The following is a 16,695-nucleotide window of genomic DNA, read 5'->3' as shown; positions in this document are numbered from 1 at the left end:
TGCAACAGTTTGTTCGTTTGAATGTCTCTGATCGCGGATGAATCTATATAACTCTGTGGTACCTTTTGTTAGGGAGGAAATAGTTCCAGCTAAGGCGGAGTTGTGTCGTGTTTTCTTGTTTAGGAGCAAATAATCGTCTCTTTTTCGAAGTATGTATTTCAATATAGTGCGTTGTTATTATTTAAGAAACTGTATTTTATTCTGTTGCCAGTAGATATTTCGTTAATGTTGTAGCATTTCTCAACGGAATAATTTAATTTCAGATGCCGAATATTAAACTGCAAAGCTCTGATGGCGAAGTTTTTGAGGTTGACGTTGAAATAGCGAAGTGTTCAGTGACAATTAAAACCATGTTGGAAGATCTTGGTAAGTAGAAATAGATACTTCGTCTATTAACGTACGGTGCTTGCCATACCAAAAATGTCCGCTTAACGTCATTGTGAACTTACCGACTGTATTAAGTAGTAGTAATTGACAGAGGAAAAATCAATCTGTAACGCGTAGCAGCTCGTTATGAAATAGTTACAGTATCAGTGTAGAAAGTTGTGATTCGATGACAGATCAAGATAACTATTGAGCGTCCTACAAACTATAATGGCCTTGAATTGTAGCTTACTGCTTTAAACACGAGTTAGTGTCAAGTTTGCCAACCCCAGTATCAGTGTATTGTGGAATCCGGTTGTACGTCAGTCTGATGTTAAGCCACCATGTCCCTGGATGGATCTAAATCACCTCTCGATTAACTGTAAGGGTGACGCTATACTGTGTGATCGAATTGCGCCACCCTGTATAACTTCATTCAATTGTTGAAGATAAATCTCAGCGTTCCGGTTTAATCTACAGTCGTTATTGCTAATGCAAGCGTATTAAGTGTGCAATGAAAACGATCGGCGGAAGACTAATTCTTACTAAATCGAAGGTTAGCACTGTCTTCCGCCTACGCCGTTATTTCGAATTATAGTTACAGCGGTTTTGAAATTTAATGATGTAATCGATATTCACGAATGTGGCATGATCTAAGCATATATTTTTAATGTATCGAGCTCTGTTCTTGATTTAAGAAAATGTTGACATAGAGCATTCCGTCGCGTAGTTCATTCGACGCTTTGATTCGGCTTCTTTTTTCCTCGCTGTTATACTCCAATATACAGCACCGTAATTGGTGTGCCACAGACCCATTTTTCTGTCATGGGGTTGGGACAGGAAAAAGGTTGCTATATGGAGTTGAGGCTACATCATTCGACCCATTCAGAATTAGGGTATGACAGAGCTGAAAATGTTCCAGATTATTGTTAAGTTTCTTAAATATAATATTCATGTCAATTGTTAAATGGAAAACAACAGCTATCAGTTTATTATATTAAGACATTTGGGAACCTTATTACATGGTAATTAAGATACTGTTTGTTAGTATTGTCAAGGTTGTAGTCAGATTGACTTGTCTCTGTGAGAAATTTCTTTTGTGGCGATAATGTGTAAGAAGCTGATAATAGGTAAGAAGTTTAGCTCTAAACAAAATATGGGGCGTGCATTATTTTTTTTATATATATAATTTTTTTCCTGAAAGTGTTTGTCTTAATACTAGTACATAGGCCTAGTTCCAATTAGTCAGTGAAAGTATGGTTAAATACTATTAAAATGTGCTGCCTCACCTCCAAGCCCAGCTACATAATTCGAGCATTAATGTTACTGTACAGGATGGCAGGTGGAAACCAAATGGAGTTGGCTAATGTGGTGTGAGCTTACAGGAAGTAGCATACTAAATTAGAATTCAGGAATAAACTGCAGAGGCAGTGAAAGCTGTAAATCATTACATGTCTTCTAGCATGCTGTTCATAACATAGATATATTAAGCTGCAGATGGAAAAATGTTAACTTTCAGAGTTTTATTACATTAAAACTATATCTAATGGGCTGGCTTAAAAATGTAACAGCTTTCATTTTTGTGTAAGTGAAATACCTGAGCTCCAGCAATGTAATTGATGTAGGTATAATAGTTGGAGTTTGGATTGTGGGTTTTGTTAGCTGACATAAAGCTGAAAATAATAGCTGTTAAAATAACAGATTCTAATAGAGCAGTATCCAAAAATTGTGTTAATTTATGCAAACATTCTTCTCTCACAGAATAAAATTACAAATGTCAGGGTGTTTCAGTTGACAGCTTGATGTGAAACTGATACAGGAAAATTGAAGGAATGACGTGGAAGCAGCACATATTAGCTGGGACTCTAGAGAGACTGGACTAGGAAACCTTTTAGTGGAAAAGACAATGTTTTTTTAAAGAAAGTATGCAAAAATGAATTAAATTAAATGCTGCAAAACAAGTTACACTTGTTGAATCTTCTGCTAGGAAAAATAAAGCTCGGAAGAACTTCCTTTGGAGAGTTAGGTAAACTTTCAACCCCAAAACAAAATACACTTAAAATCAGTTTTAAGAAACAAAATGAGAGGTTTTGTTCCTATGAAATTTTTCAATATATTTAAGGCAAGTAAGAGTGAAGATGAAAGGTGAAAGATAAATCCTTCCAAAGGAAGTTTGCTGGGGATTCCCTTCCTCTTAAAAAGGACTGTACTTGCTGTGATAAATTACAGTATTTTACACTGTGATCTATCCATCTGGTCAAACGTCTCTTACCTCCGCCTTGATAACATTTAATGCGATAATTTTCTTAAATTGTGGAGAATATATTTATTTTAATACTGGACCTTATGTGAGATGGCTTTGGCTATGTGGGCCAAATGTAAATGGATTATATTTCCATTGTTTAAATTTTTTGTAATTTTGTTGCAGTTGTGGGTAGGCCATAGTCATCAGAGTATTCTTTTACTAAGTTTCATAGTCCAGGGAAAGTTTTGCATAATAAATTGTAATGTTAAATTACTTCATAAATATGGCTGCATGCTGGACATTTTTAAGTAATTTTTAAAATATGCAAATGTAAGTTAGTAATTCTTACCTGCTGTCTTTTGCACATTACAGTAATTGAGAAATCGTTCAACAGAATAGTTGTCAAGGCAAAACTTTAACTTTTCAAATTTTGCTTTGCTGTCTCAGCCATATCACTGGGTATGTGATACAAAAATCGTACTTGCTGCATTGTGTGTGCTAAAGACAACCATAATGTATAGTAATGAACATTTCTCCTTCTGGTATTTTAATAATGTATATCATTGTTCCTTTTGAACTGTCTGTTTACTTACAACAAACATCTTGAGGGGACAAATATAATGTGAAGCAGTAGTCAGATTGCCCAACTATTTAGTTATGTACAGGAAGATTGTGGGTGAACACTACTTATTAGTCTCAAAGAATATTCTTGGCGAAAATTTTATTTCTTCAAAGATAAATTCACCAGATAATCATTAAACATGACATTATTGAATGAGAATGTGCATAGTGTCAACATACTGATTTCTCTTCCGAAGAATTCCGATAATTGTGCAGATGTGTCTGATGAATTAAGTTGTTTTAGGACATGGCTTCGAAAAAGTTTTTCCAGTTTACTCTCAAAAACATGGACACCTTATTTTATGCTCGTCATGATTGTACTACCACCTGAGTTAAATATCTCGCAGGAAGTGTTCTCTTCGGGCCACGTGACGTAAATACAGCTCGCTGACATTTTTCCATTTAAAGCTCTGGGGTGCAGTTGTAGTAACTCACAGGAGCGTGCTGTGACTTGGTGTTATAGTAGGTTATGGCCCCAGTAAAAAATCATGTTCGTGGCGTATGGTTCTCAAGAGTTCAAGAGTAGTTACTGACATTTGAATTTGTGAGTTATATATAACTCGCATGGCTCAGTCATATTACACTTTACAGCTTTTTATTATTTATTTATTATTTGGTTTGACATATTACTTACAGCAGATGCAAATCACATACAGTTTTATTACCATTCTTCCACTCTAATTGCAACAATGAAACTGAAATAATTTGGGTCATTCCACTTTGTTTCTCTAAGACTTGTATGCAAGGTGCTTTATGCAGTTTGTTTGCATTTCTTGACAGCTTGCTCTCGTCAAAGGTCATTCATTTTTATACCTACGTCTGGCTGCTCCCATGTTCACAAGTGCACAATCTGCAGGTAAAGCGGAGGCTTTGGTGAGAGATGTCTCGGGATCATCGGCATCTTCTGTATGGAGTAGTCTAAAGTCACTTCCTCTTTGAATTCTATGATCAAGATCTTGTTGTATTGGTAAATCACATGAGCATTTACCAGTGTTGACCCTGTCAACAAATTGCAAGCTTCCTGTACCATTTCACACCTCGCCTTAGACAGTGCGAGTAAGACCTCATTTGGTTAAAGATCTAAAGACTTTGATTATAGTGAGTTGTCATTGCTCATTTTTTATTTGTGCCCTTCCTGGTTTGAACTTCTGCTTTTTCTTCTCCATGAACAGTACTCAGCATCAGAACATCCCTCTTATCTTTCCATTTCAGTACTACTATGCCTGTGGTACTTTCCTTCACTTTGTGCCCCCCGCCCCCGCCCCCTTCCTCAGTTTTGCCTGTACAACATCTTGTGGATTCAGTTTTCTGTTTGATCTGAGAGTACCAACTAAATGTGTTGATTGTTCAAGAAGCTGGTGTGCTAGATGAACACTAGTGTAAAAATTGCCTGTATATAAGATTCTGCCCTCATTTAGTAATCCATTTGTAAGGCTCATAACTGCAAAAGTGGCAAGAGGAAAACCAGGATTTGCATTCTTCCCACTTTCATATTCCAGGTGTAACCACCCTTTAGACAAAGTGTGAAAAATTTAATTCGGAATTTATGGCGCTTATTTTCTTTATACTGAATGAAACTGTCTTCCTCGTAATGGCACAAGTGTTTCATCAATGCGAACTTCTTTCTCCAGCACAACTGCACTTTGAAACATCTGCAGCAACTTAGTCATAAGAGGTTTAATTTTTGAATAAGCGGTTTCACAGTGGACACTGGTTGTTATCGGAAAAATGCCACATAGATAAAAAGCAGTTCAAAATGATTGTGTGACATAACATTTTTTTGCATTGTTGTGATGGAGCAGTTTTACATTTAGTGACATCCATAAGGAAAATCGTTAAAATTGTTCAGTTTTGGTATTGCTGACATCAGTCCACTTTTTAGACATGAATTAAGTTACTGAATGACTTTCTAAGATTTGTTTTGCATACAAATTAGTTTGTTGAATCATATATTTGAAAATTTCATCAGTTACAAAATATTTGAAGAAATTGTGTGGTGTCTTGCCTTTGAGAGTTAGTGCAACAGAAGAATTTACACAAGACCTGGAATGAACATTTTTACCTGTAACTGGCCCCCAGACAATCCCATTGGAATTTGTTCTAAGTGTCATCTTCATCTTTGGAACTTTGATATTACTTACTTCAATTGAACCTGAATAAACTGCAGTAGTTATGGTACTAGCACGGTTAGAGGTGCTTTGCTGCCTGGTTCTTACAGTGGTGAAGTCTCATTCTTTGACTGAATGTAGACATAGAACTCTTCTTCCTATCTTCACTGATTCCAACATCAGAACGTCCAGTTTCGCTTCAGGTCTCCTCTGGTAAAAATTCGCCTGAGCCATCACCAAATAGCGACACAGAATCTTCATCACTTATGTCCATAACTTCATCTTAAAAGCTGCTGTACATGCCTTTCATCTCCATAACTTCAAGACATTTTCTTCTGCCACCATATCACTTTGTTACGGAGCAAACAACACTGAATAAAGACCATAGCAACAATGCAGGAAATCAATAATAGAACTGTACACAAATAATGCTGTGGAATGAAAAACTGACAGGAGTACAAACCTAAAATTATTAGTGACATAGCAAATGACAAACCTGGGCCCTTTACTCTAGGGCCATGTGAGTCATATGTAACTCACACAAAAAATTTAAAAAGGTTCTAAAATGCCACATTTTCACTTCATTTGCACTTGACAAGTTAACTTGGAGTAAACTAAAGCAGGATATTGAAAAAAAGTAAATGGCCCCAAGGGGTCGGCAACGCAAATAGACTATGCCAGTCAATGTGTTAAATGCAAAAAGGGATATTTTTTTAAGTAGGGAGAGTTCTTTAACAGAAAGTTGATGATACCTCGAATAATGTTGTTTACATTCAAATGATAGGCAACAGCAATTGGTCATCCTCTCCTTGGAGATTTTATTTGGCAAATCTAGATTTGGCTAGTGCCTAGCCATTATCAAAGCATATTCTAGATGGTTGTTTACGTATGAGGAACAATAGGGACATAACGTTCAGCTTTGAGGAACCTCATGTTTTTCACTTGGCCTATTAGGTTGAATTGCTAAGTACATTTTCCTGTCATTTTGTTGATAGATATCATAATCCACTGGTTGTCTGTATCGTCACTCTCGTAAAACCTAATTATGTGTAGAATACTGTGATTTGCAAAATCTAATGCCTTGGATAAGTTGCAGAAAATACAAACTGGCACTATATTATTTAATGGTTGTGGCAACTCTTCTGAAACAATATTGTAATTTACTGAAGACATTATTGTTGCTAAGCCGAGATGCTACTACAGAATACCCCAGCACCTCAAATTCTGAAAAATTTCAGCAGCGAAACAGATCAGTGAGTGTTGACCACTCTATCACCTTAGAGGTGTTTAACAACAAACTTCGATCACTCTGGAAAGATGCATTTGAGTTTAATGTATTACAGCTTTCAGGTAAGACTAGGATTATATGGGAACAAACTTCAGTACTCGATTGGGAAACACCATCAAAACAACACAAACATTCTATTTTCAAGAATGTATAATTTCCGAAGGGAAATTGATGATGATTGCGTATAATTGAAGTTTGACATACTGCTGTGATTTTTGTTTAGAACTGTGCCTTTATGCTTCCTATTATGTTTAAGAAATGACTAATATTTGCTATCTGACTAATCATTTAGTGTACTTCCATTCAGTTTGGTAGTGATATTAGCCTGTTCTATGGCTAGTCGTCCTATCTCATATCACACACGGTTTCGTTTTACAAGATACTTTAATCCTAGTGATTCTTGGTTTTTTTACATGGCTGTTTAATGTTCTGAGTAGCTTACATGAAAACAAGAAGAAAATGTACTGAACTGTGAAGAAAAAAAGCAAAAGTAGTTTGCCTTGTTAGGAACATTTGTCTTTGAATCATTCATTATTCTGATTTGTGCTGACGATTACTGTAAAGAACCGTTATTTATCCTAACTGTCCATCGTGGTCAGACAGAGCATGTCTCACGGTTAATAGTTTCTTTCTTTGAGCTTCACTAAAGAAAACGTCAATTTGAGTCCTGTTGTTTCTATACACCTGTTAAAGTTACTAAAGTCAAATTGTAGGATCCAAGTGTTCCCAGATGGTGCTCAAATAAGCACTGGATGTCTCCTTTTCAGAGCTCTGTAAAGTAGGTTTCTGATGATCCCCCGTGTAATATTATGCAGATTGTTTTCACAACTCCAGTTGCAATTTTTAACAGGAATGGATGAAGATGATGAAGAAGTTGTTCCTCTGCCAAATGTGAACTCTGCAATTTTGAAAAAAGTGATTCAGTGGGCTACTTACCATAAGGATGACCCTCCTCCACCAGAAGATGATGAAAATAAGGAAAAGAGAACAGATGACATCAGTTCATGGGATGCAGATTTCTTGAAAGTTGATCAAGGAACACTGTTTGAATTGATACTGGTATGTATACTGTCTACTGGAACATATTTCTGCAAACTGTTGCAGTGTATGTGTGGTAATCTTACTGCTTGTAACGAGACAATGGAAATCACAGGTTGGAATGTCAGCAATCTAAAGAAAAGATCTGTTTACCACAGAGATTGCATATTAAGTTGCAGGCACAACCAGCAGCTATACATTGGCAGCCATACCCTTTGTCAGAAAAGACCCTCTGTGTGCATATGAGGGCATGAACAGCATTTCCAGTAGCTCAGACTAGTGTGTTCTGGTCTGAGAGTTGCCTTTGCTGGTGAAGGCTGTTGTTGAAAACTAATTAGTGTCTTGAAACTCCCTGACAGATTAAAACTGTGTGCCGGACTGAGACTTGAACTCGGGACCTTTGCCTTTCGTGGGCAAGTGGTAGAGCACTTGCTCGTGAAAGGCAAAGGTCACGGGCTCGTCTCGGTCTGGCACACAGTTTTAATCTGCCAGGAAGTTTCATATCAGTGCACACTCCGCTGCAGAGTGAAAATATCATTCTGGTAATTACTGTCTTGTCTGTCTGCAATTTAACATGTCATCTTTACAGTATGCAGCAGTCTCTCTTCCTTGGATTGTTCTTCGTGACAGATTACCTGGTTTAGTCACTGACTGATGAATTCCAGCACACAGGCTGTGGGATGTTAAACCATCTTCCACTTTCTATGGTGGTTGGGGGGGGGGGGGGGGGGAGGTGTGAAGGATGCAGGCAGCTGTGTGGGGACTTGGGCAGCAATCAGTGTATGCATGTTAAATAAATGTAAATTGACCTGATGTAATAACACACTTAGTTATCAACTCACTTCCTTGTTACATCTTCTGTGCAATGGTTATAACTGATTACTTATTAAGCTGGAAAGAATAAAGGGCTCATTCCATACAAAGTGGCCCAGGAAAAAATAGTTGGTTGCTTGACCTTACCAGAAAACTTCATATTTGCTCAGTGAATTTCCTAATGTTGAATGGGCTAAAACATTTTTAAAAAGTTGTTTATCATTTAGAAACAATAGCCATTTTTGTTTCAGGCAACAAGCATTATTTCATATTTACAAGTACCTGTGGTTTCTTAAATTATTTGGTAACAGGTTGTCTTGGACCTTCCAAATGAGAAGCATTTAGTTCACCATACACAACTATAAAGTAAAACCATGATCTCCTAGCTGAATATGCTCCTTAAGCCATTTTTAATGGCTCAAAGTTGTTGGTTGCAAATTGAAAAAATTCAGGTTTTGAACAGTAATTTTCCAAAGGTTTAATTTCTGAGCCTTAATACTTTGTGCTTATGTTACATGCTACAAGTAATTTTTATGGAGTATCACTGGTGAGTTCTTGCTTAAAAATAAGAACAAGATTCTTGTATTTTTCATTCTTTGGCCTGCAACATCTTCATTAAGGGAACAGATATGGATCTGAAAATATATTTTAATCACATACTAAAGTGTAGACTTTCACAGCCGGAAATACCATGTCCATTATAATTATCTGGGCTATTATGCCGTGGTTGGTTGATGAATTCTGTGTAGATTCCCAACGTTTCGTCTCCCACAGTCAGAGACGAAACGTTGGGAATCTACACAGAATTCATCAACCGACCACGCCATAACAGCCCGGATAATTATAACGGACATTTTATATCAAACTTAAGTATGAATTCCAACTTGGAGATTAAATTGTATGTTGGGAAACAATTACAAAGGAGTCAAAAATACACTTCTTAATATCTGCACTGTCTATACTAATGGAATAAAGTACATAAATTTACTTAAATTTCATATGTAAATTATATGATGGATGATTTGTTAAAACAATCATCTGCAGAAAGTTTCAGCAGGGTAACAGACAGCATCTGAAAGTCAAGTATGCACTACAGGCTCACAGACAAGCCTGTCAGTCTGTCGTCGTCCCCCCACCCCTACCACCAACTTGTTAACTTGCTCAGTTGAAGGTGAGCTCTTGAAGTGTGCAGTTAAATAAGTCTGTTTTTTTATTGTTATTATTAATGACACTTGCTGTAAGTGTAATTCTTTCCTAAAGACATTAATTAATGATTGGTGAAGAAGAAAGTTTTACTTCAGAGTGAACTCAGAAGTTAAACTTGAAAGTACCATGAAATAAAGAACTTGAAGAAACATTTTCTGGCCGCCAGTCTTCCTTGAACTGTTTCTTTTTAAAAGAAACAGGAGCAGCCTATACCAAAATGTCTGAGAGAAATGTTTGATCTGTGTAAAAAGATGATCCTTTTATCAATATAATACTAGGAAAGTTGTTCTGTCAAACATGTTTTTCTAAGATACTTGCCATTAACAGAGAAATGGGTGGTTATAGTTCAGATAAGAATTTGACTTGTCAAAAACTATAAAATGTGGATTTAGTTCATGAAATCCTGGGGGTATCACTTGCTAGTAAAATTGGAAAACCAAGTGAAGAAGAGACCTTTTACAGTGATTGCAAAGATTGAAACTGGCAACTACTGTCAGAATTTAAAACTTTCATTTAAAAAGAAAAGTTGACACAAACCATAGTTCTAAAAATTTTCCACCCAAATATGATTTGATAGAAAAGCTGAATACGAAATATTGTATTTGGAAGAATAAAGTTATCAGTTAACTACCTTTTGGATGTTTGGGTTTGCAATATTGATAGTTGCAGTTGCATGATCACGGGGAAATGTCAGAACTGTCCAGGCAAACTAACTTTACTTCCAGTGTTTGAGTAATCTGAAGATTTGACGCCTTCTAGTAGAATACAAATAATGGGTGACACAAATGGGAATAAAAAAAAGACGAGTTTTTTGAGCTGTTGGTAGCTAACTGTGAAAACCTGAAAATGTATTTTATTGCCAAAGCACAGAGTAAATTTTTGAAAGCCAAAAACCAAACCTTGGCAGTTGATAAATGCTCAATTCTTGCTGACTCCTGAAAACTGTTTGTTCAAGGTGAAGTAAACGAGCACCATTGGGTAAACACAGCCCATAGTGCATCCATTTGTGTTCTATAATAGTCAGACAATGGAAAATCCAGGGTGGAATGTCTCAGTATTGGGAGGAAAGTTGCTAATCACCATATAGCGGTGATACTGAGTCGCAGATAAAACTCGTAATTGAAGCTTTTGGCCATTAAGGTCTTCGTTGAAACACACACGCACCCATACCCACACACAAAACTGCAGTCTCGGGCAGTCTAAGGTTTGTTTCCTGATACTGCAGTTGAGTGTGAGTTTGCATGCATCTGTATGGGTGTCTATTGTTGACGAAGGCTTTTATGGCAAATAGCTTTTTTTTTTTTTTTTTTTTTTTTTCCCCCCCCCTCTCTCTCTTCGTATCTGCGACTCAGTATCTCCGCTGTATGGGGAGTAGAAACTTTCCTTCTGACAATATTGTTACTATAATAAAGTCACAGTTTGGCATAGGTGACTAACCACCTTGAACACAACGCTATAGCAGTACATGCTTTTCAACTGCAATTAACTACATAAAACTGCACTACCCTTCCATAAACTGATCAACTTCTGTGATCTTGAGCCAAAACAAACCAAAAGATGTGGACTTAAGAGTGCCACTTACTTAAATCATGCCATGGAAACAATGCATGTGATGGTGTCTGGAATACAACCAAGTAAGCTGTCTGCAGCAAACCTATGACATCCAGATCTTGACACATCAAGAAATCTTTAAATTCTGTAAAGAACACCTAAAAGGAATCTTCGAAGTGTTTAAAAAAATAGAGGAAATAAAGTACTTTCTGCTGGTGTCTTTGAGGAAGGATTCAATATTTGTTACAGATTAGAGGTACCTGACATTACATTGTTTCATACCTCAGCCACACAGCTTGCTCTAGTAAGTTCACATGAACATCCCTGATAGTTAACTTCATCAGTGTGTATAACTTGTACCACTCAGACCTCAAAATGAGGACATAGTGGCTTGTGTGTACTGTGAACAATGGTGGATTGGCTGAAGTTAACATTCTTTGTCAAAACAAAGATGTGCATGTTACATTTTCCATCCACCTGGGCCAAGGACCTAATCTTAAAAAAATATTGAAAAGGATCATGTCTGTATGCATGTTAAAAATGTGCTGAAGCAGTCTTCCCTGGAATTTACAGCTGCAACTGGATGAACTTACAATGTAATACCCAGACTGAATGAAGAAATTCATGTTCCATGAGCAAAATAATAAAAGCAAACAAGATAATGTAAGATGTTAGCACATATTTTTGACTCGTATTGGTAATTTTTTTTTTACTTCCCATTGAATTTCAATCATTAAATTCATGCTGAAGTTTGATATTGGAAAAGTACGTAGATTTTTATCTGTTTTCCTAACAGATATTGCAGGCCAAAGAATGAAAAAAATTGAGAACTATTTTTAAAATGGTGTGTGTGTGTGTGTGTGTGTGTGTGTGTGTGTGTGTGTGTGTGTGTGTGTGTGTGTGTAAGCTTATCACCATTCATACTGTAAAAAAGTAAATATACTTTTTTCACTAATATATTGTTAATGGCTCAATCAGTTATGTGATCATGGTTTTAATTTATAGTCTACTGTGCTTCTCATTTGGAAGGTATGAGGCAACCCCCTACATAATAATTTTAAAATCCAGACACTTGTAAATGCAAAAAATGCTTGTGGTCTGAAACAAAATGGTCTGTTTTCAAATGACTTATAAAAAATTATTTTCTGGGATGATTGAGAAACCAGTCCTGGACTGTTTGGTATGGATTAACCCCAACATAATTTTGCATTTAAATTAGAAATAGGTTGTATTTTAGCTTTTCATGCAGTGCTATGTAGTTACAAAGGACAGCTCATCTTGACCAGATATTTTAGTAGTAGACCTTGTTGTGTAGGTTTGGACAGCTAGTTCTTGAGTAGCCACCAATTTGCCATATAATTTGTGTAGAATTTATTTTGTGTATAACTAATTTGCTATAAATTCTTGGTGTTGAAAACTGATTTTGGATGTTCATAAATGTTAGTTCTGCCATATTAGACTTCTTCATGAAATGAAGAAATATTGATAACATGCGTTTTTTGATGCAGTGTTTAAATATTTAAAAACAAGGCATTTCTGGGGAAAAAATGCTTGCTGCCTTATTAAAGAACTGTGAACTAAATTAGGAACAGTTGCTGGTTTTGAAGATAACTTAGTTCAAATGTTAGTTTATGCCATTTTTTTCCCCTTGTTAAACTTCTTTCATCCTTAATATAAAGTGTGTACAGTGCTGGATAATAATAATGCATTAAAAATTTTTAACTTATCTAGGCAGCAAATTATCTCGACATAAAAGGTTTGCTTGATGTCACCTGCAAGACTGTTGCTAACATGATAAAGGGCAAAACTCCAGAGGAGATACGCAAAACCTTCAACATAAAGAATGATTTTACTGCTAGCGAAGAAGAACAAGTCCGCAAAGAAAATGAGTGGTGTGAGGAGAAGTAAAAAGATTGCTCAAGTCACTTAAAATTTTATTTGAATTTATGTATACACAATTGTAATCTCCATCTTCTCCCTTCTGTTAATTGTACCTAATCATATGCTTCTGATTGTCCAACCACATAAACTTCGTGCATACATTTATTGTTAATGACATAGTGTATCTTAACACAGATGTGCTGCCAAGTCGTCATATAAAGGTGATGATGCAGATGTATAAAGCAAATTAGAAAAGGCTTTGGCAGTTGTACATTTAAGTACACTTATGCAAATCCCCAGGGTTTTTCGTCTTTATTTTGGTTATTGCAAAATAAAAGTTCCTTTAAGTGTATGACCTCAGTATTTATTGTCAGTTGTAAAACATTTGTGAAGTAGATTAGAGAGAAATCTGTTATAGACTGCATTTTAATAAAACCTTACATAAAACCAACTCTGCATTTTCTTTGGTACTTGGTGTGAGCAAATTTTATTTTAAATGTAATAACCAGGACAGTGCATCTGGACTTACTTGCCACAGGTTAATTTAAACTGAAAAGTATAGTTGAATAGTTGATCTTAGAAAGTTTGTAGTCTAAGCTTGTCAAAATTTAATGATCTGTTTTAATCAGGTTGCTCTCTCGAAAAGAAATTCCAACATCTTGAAACTTACCTGAGAATATTGCTAAGGGTTCTGTAATAGCAGCACATTAAAGGCAAGTTTGTGTATTTAGCTCTAAGGAAATCTTCAGTTTACTTGCTACATGTTTGTCGTAGTGAAGGGAGGTTCTATTGTGGATATAAAACTTTTATGTGATGTATTCTGTGTGTTTTGTTTACTATTTATTAATGTATACTATTGACATATTGGAATAAACCATTGTGGTGAGAGAATGTAAGTTAAATTATGTGAAATAAATTTCTTCCTTTAAAACTGTGTTTAGTAATAAAAATGCATGTACTGCAAAAATGTATTAATACATGCATGTTGATGATTTGATCTATTCTGGTTTGTATTTTGTGAATTTGCAGTTGCTTGCTTTCAAATTTTGGGTTTCATAAAATATATAGAGTAAATGTGCTTTTGCCAAGTCTCCAAAATTGAGTTATCACTATAACTTCCATAGTTGGCATAGTGAAAACACTGATGCATATCGTGAAATCTGTGGATTTCTTTAGTCTATTTCTTAATTTGTGGGGTGACAGTTACACTAGAAACATCTTGGTCTTACTGCGGAACACTGCCCAATTCATTCTTGTAAGTTGGTAGTGGGGAAAGTCTAATCACTATTCAATTCTTAAATAGTGAATTATTGATACACAAAAGGGCAATGTCTAGATAAAAATCCCAACAATGTTAATACTGGCATAATTTTGTCACTAAGCAAATTGATTTCCATTAATTTGGCCTGCTAGAAATGACAATATTTAATTTTTTTTTTCTTCTACTTTAACCAAATCCAAATCTTGTACGCTTTTAAACATGTCAAAAGTAAATATTTTTTTTTCCCTGTGGTGCAAAATATAGCCTTAGAGAAACATATGATCTGTTGTATGGCAAAGAACTTCGTGATGGTGGCTGACAATTGCACAAGTAATTGCTTCCCACTTTAATGATGGCAGCGCGTTATTACACTGTGCGTTTGTTTTATTGAGCTTACCATTTTCAATCCTTAAGTGAAAACTAAAATTATGGTCGAAGCTTAACCAGTGGAAAAATTGAGAGCATCTATTAATTTAAAGGGATGGTTTTTTGTGCTGTTTTCCCTGGAACTTTCTGCTTGAGACAGGTCAGCTTGAGCATTTTTAAATCCCTGTTCCCCCACCCCCTTTCTACAAATTGTTTGAAGCCAACTACAGGTATGACATTTGGGAAGTGTTTTAATGCAGTGTGGGAATGTCGTAGTTGGGATTTGATGTGAAGGAAATAGCTGTTGCAAGTACTACATTTTATAAGAAGTGACTAGTATAGTATGCCAAAATCCCAAAGGTGGCAAAATGTTAATATGATCAACATTAGAACCCTGAAAACTGGACTCTTGATAACTCTACACTCCGGGGAAACTCTGCAAGCCTGACATTTTTTTGGGTTTGGAAAAAGGAAACAAAACATAAATACACACAGTAATTTTTTTTAAAAAAAGCTTATTTAATTTACAGTAATCATGCTAATAGACTATTACAGAGCAGTGAATATATAGCTCTTGAAAAGACTGAAATTGTTTAAATAAATCTTAAACTATCATTAAAAGAATAAAACGTAAAATATTGCTGTCGCACAGTAATAACAGTTCAATTAATAAGTGAAATAGCTAATTTAAGCTTACTTTGAATAAGGCTCAGGATTCATTAAATAAAAACAATATATCAAAGTTAATGCTTTAATACAGTATGACTAATACTTTGTTGAAAAGTATGTAAAGTCTATTTTAATCGGGTCTTACACCCTAAAAAATACTTAAGTATTTGAAAATTAGTAATACAGTACTATAGTAGTGCACTACTAAACTAGTAATATTTCAAAACTGAAAATTAACATTGTTTGTATTTAATTCTCTATTTTATAAATACTTTCATTATTGCTCTAAATGCCATTATTAGGGCTAGAGTGTCTAAAATGGCGACAGTCTGTCTGAATTACTGAATATGAAATCGTTGATGACTTGTCAGATATCCAATTCATCCAAAACATCACGGTGGGCATGGAGAAGAGCCAAGTTATCCTCCAACTGCAGGCTCTTGTGTAATGTACTTTCTTACTTCACACATTTTTTAAGACCAGTTTTTTATTAGCGATATCGGCCAACATATTCAAGTGTAAGTGCAGTCTCTCAATGTCTAATTCATTTTTGAAAACTTGTTGATTTTTTCCAAATTTGTTTCACCTTTATTTACTAAAAGCAAGCGTTCTTGTTCAACTGGAGTGACCTGTGTGAGTCCAGTTGAAGCAAACTGCTCAGTAATGCAAGAGTGCACCATTTCACAAACTTCAATGTAAATAGCTTTATAGTATTCCTTTGGGGTTTTGAAAGTTCACGGGGAGCTGGCTTTGTTTTCATACTTCTTTGGTATACTTCGATTCCGAAGAAGTGAAGGATCATCAACTTGTGGAGGTTTTTCTTTTAAACACAGTTCCCAAAAATGTTCAAAACTATCACGCCAGCTATTTCGTATACAAATCAAGCCCTCGCATATTTTTTCCAGATCAGCAACACTTAGATGAGGGCACCGAATTTTTTTTCATCGACATCCTCTACTGCGTTCATTGCATGGAAATAGACATAAAAAAAGTAAGTCTTGAATTCTAACATTGACTCAAGGTAGCCTGCACATTTCTAACCTGCCTCTGTTTTGTCCGCTGCAGAAAATGTTTCATAAACTTCTTCAAAGTTTTTCAAGATACTAGAAGCTAACATAGTCCATAGAGTTGGGCAAAAGGGTTGTAGACCAGCTTGATCGTTGGCTCTCTCACAGCGTATGGTTCTGAAAAGTCTCGTCCTTTTGTTGGATTTCCTTACAGTGTTTTAAAGTCCTTGGCTAAAGCCTTAATGTCCGTCACAGACGTAAGGTGGTGGAGACTGTCT

At 35.7% G+C, this 16,695-nt stretch overlaps 1 protein-coding gene across 1 annotated transcript; it reads left to right on the top strand.

The window, feature by feature from the left end:
* The first annotated feature begins 29 nt into the window (after positions 1-29).
* Positions 30-14,045, top strand: LOC126175909 (S-phase kinase-associated protein 1). The gene is made up of 4 exons (XM_049922976.1): positions 30-149; positions 264-366; positions 7,476-7,684; positions 12,965-14,045. Exons 2-4 carry the CDS (start codon positions 264-266, stop codon positions 13,139-13,141), a joined length of 489 nt encoding a protein of 162 aa, XP_049778933.1. The 5' UTR covers positions 30-149; the 3' UTR covers positions 13,142-14,045.
* The last annotated feature ends 2,650 nt before the right edge of the window (positions 14,046-16,695 follow it).

Source organism: Schistocerca cancellata, chromosome 3, assembly GCF_023864275.1.
Source record: "Schistocerca cancellata isolate TAMUIC-IGC-003103 chromosome 3, iqSchCanc2.1, whole genome shotgun sequence".
NCBI lineage: Eukaryota > Metazoa > Arthropoda > Insecta > Orthoptera > Acrididae > Schistocerca > Schistocerca cancellata.
Note: the sequence above shows the minus strand (reverse complement) of the source record. Positions and strands in the feature narration are given on the sequence as shown.

Coding starts and splice junctions, on each gene's coding strand:
- LOC126175909 (XM_049922976.1), top strand. CDS start 264: ATGCCGAATATTAAACTGCAAAGCTCTGATGGCGAAGTTTTTGAGGTT. Junction 367..7,475: donor AACCATGTTGGAAGATCTTG/GTAAGTAGAAAT, acceptor AATTTTTAACAG/GAATGGATGAAGATGATGAA. Junction 7,685..12,964: donor CACTGTTTGAATTGATACTG/GTATGTATACTG, acceptor TAACTTATCTAG/GCAGCAAATTATCTCGACAT.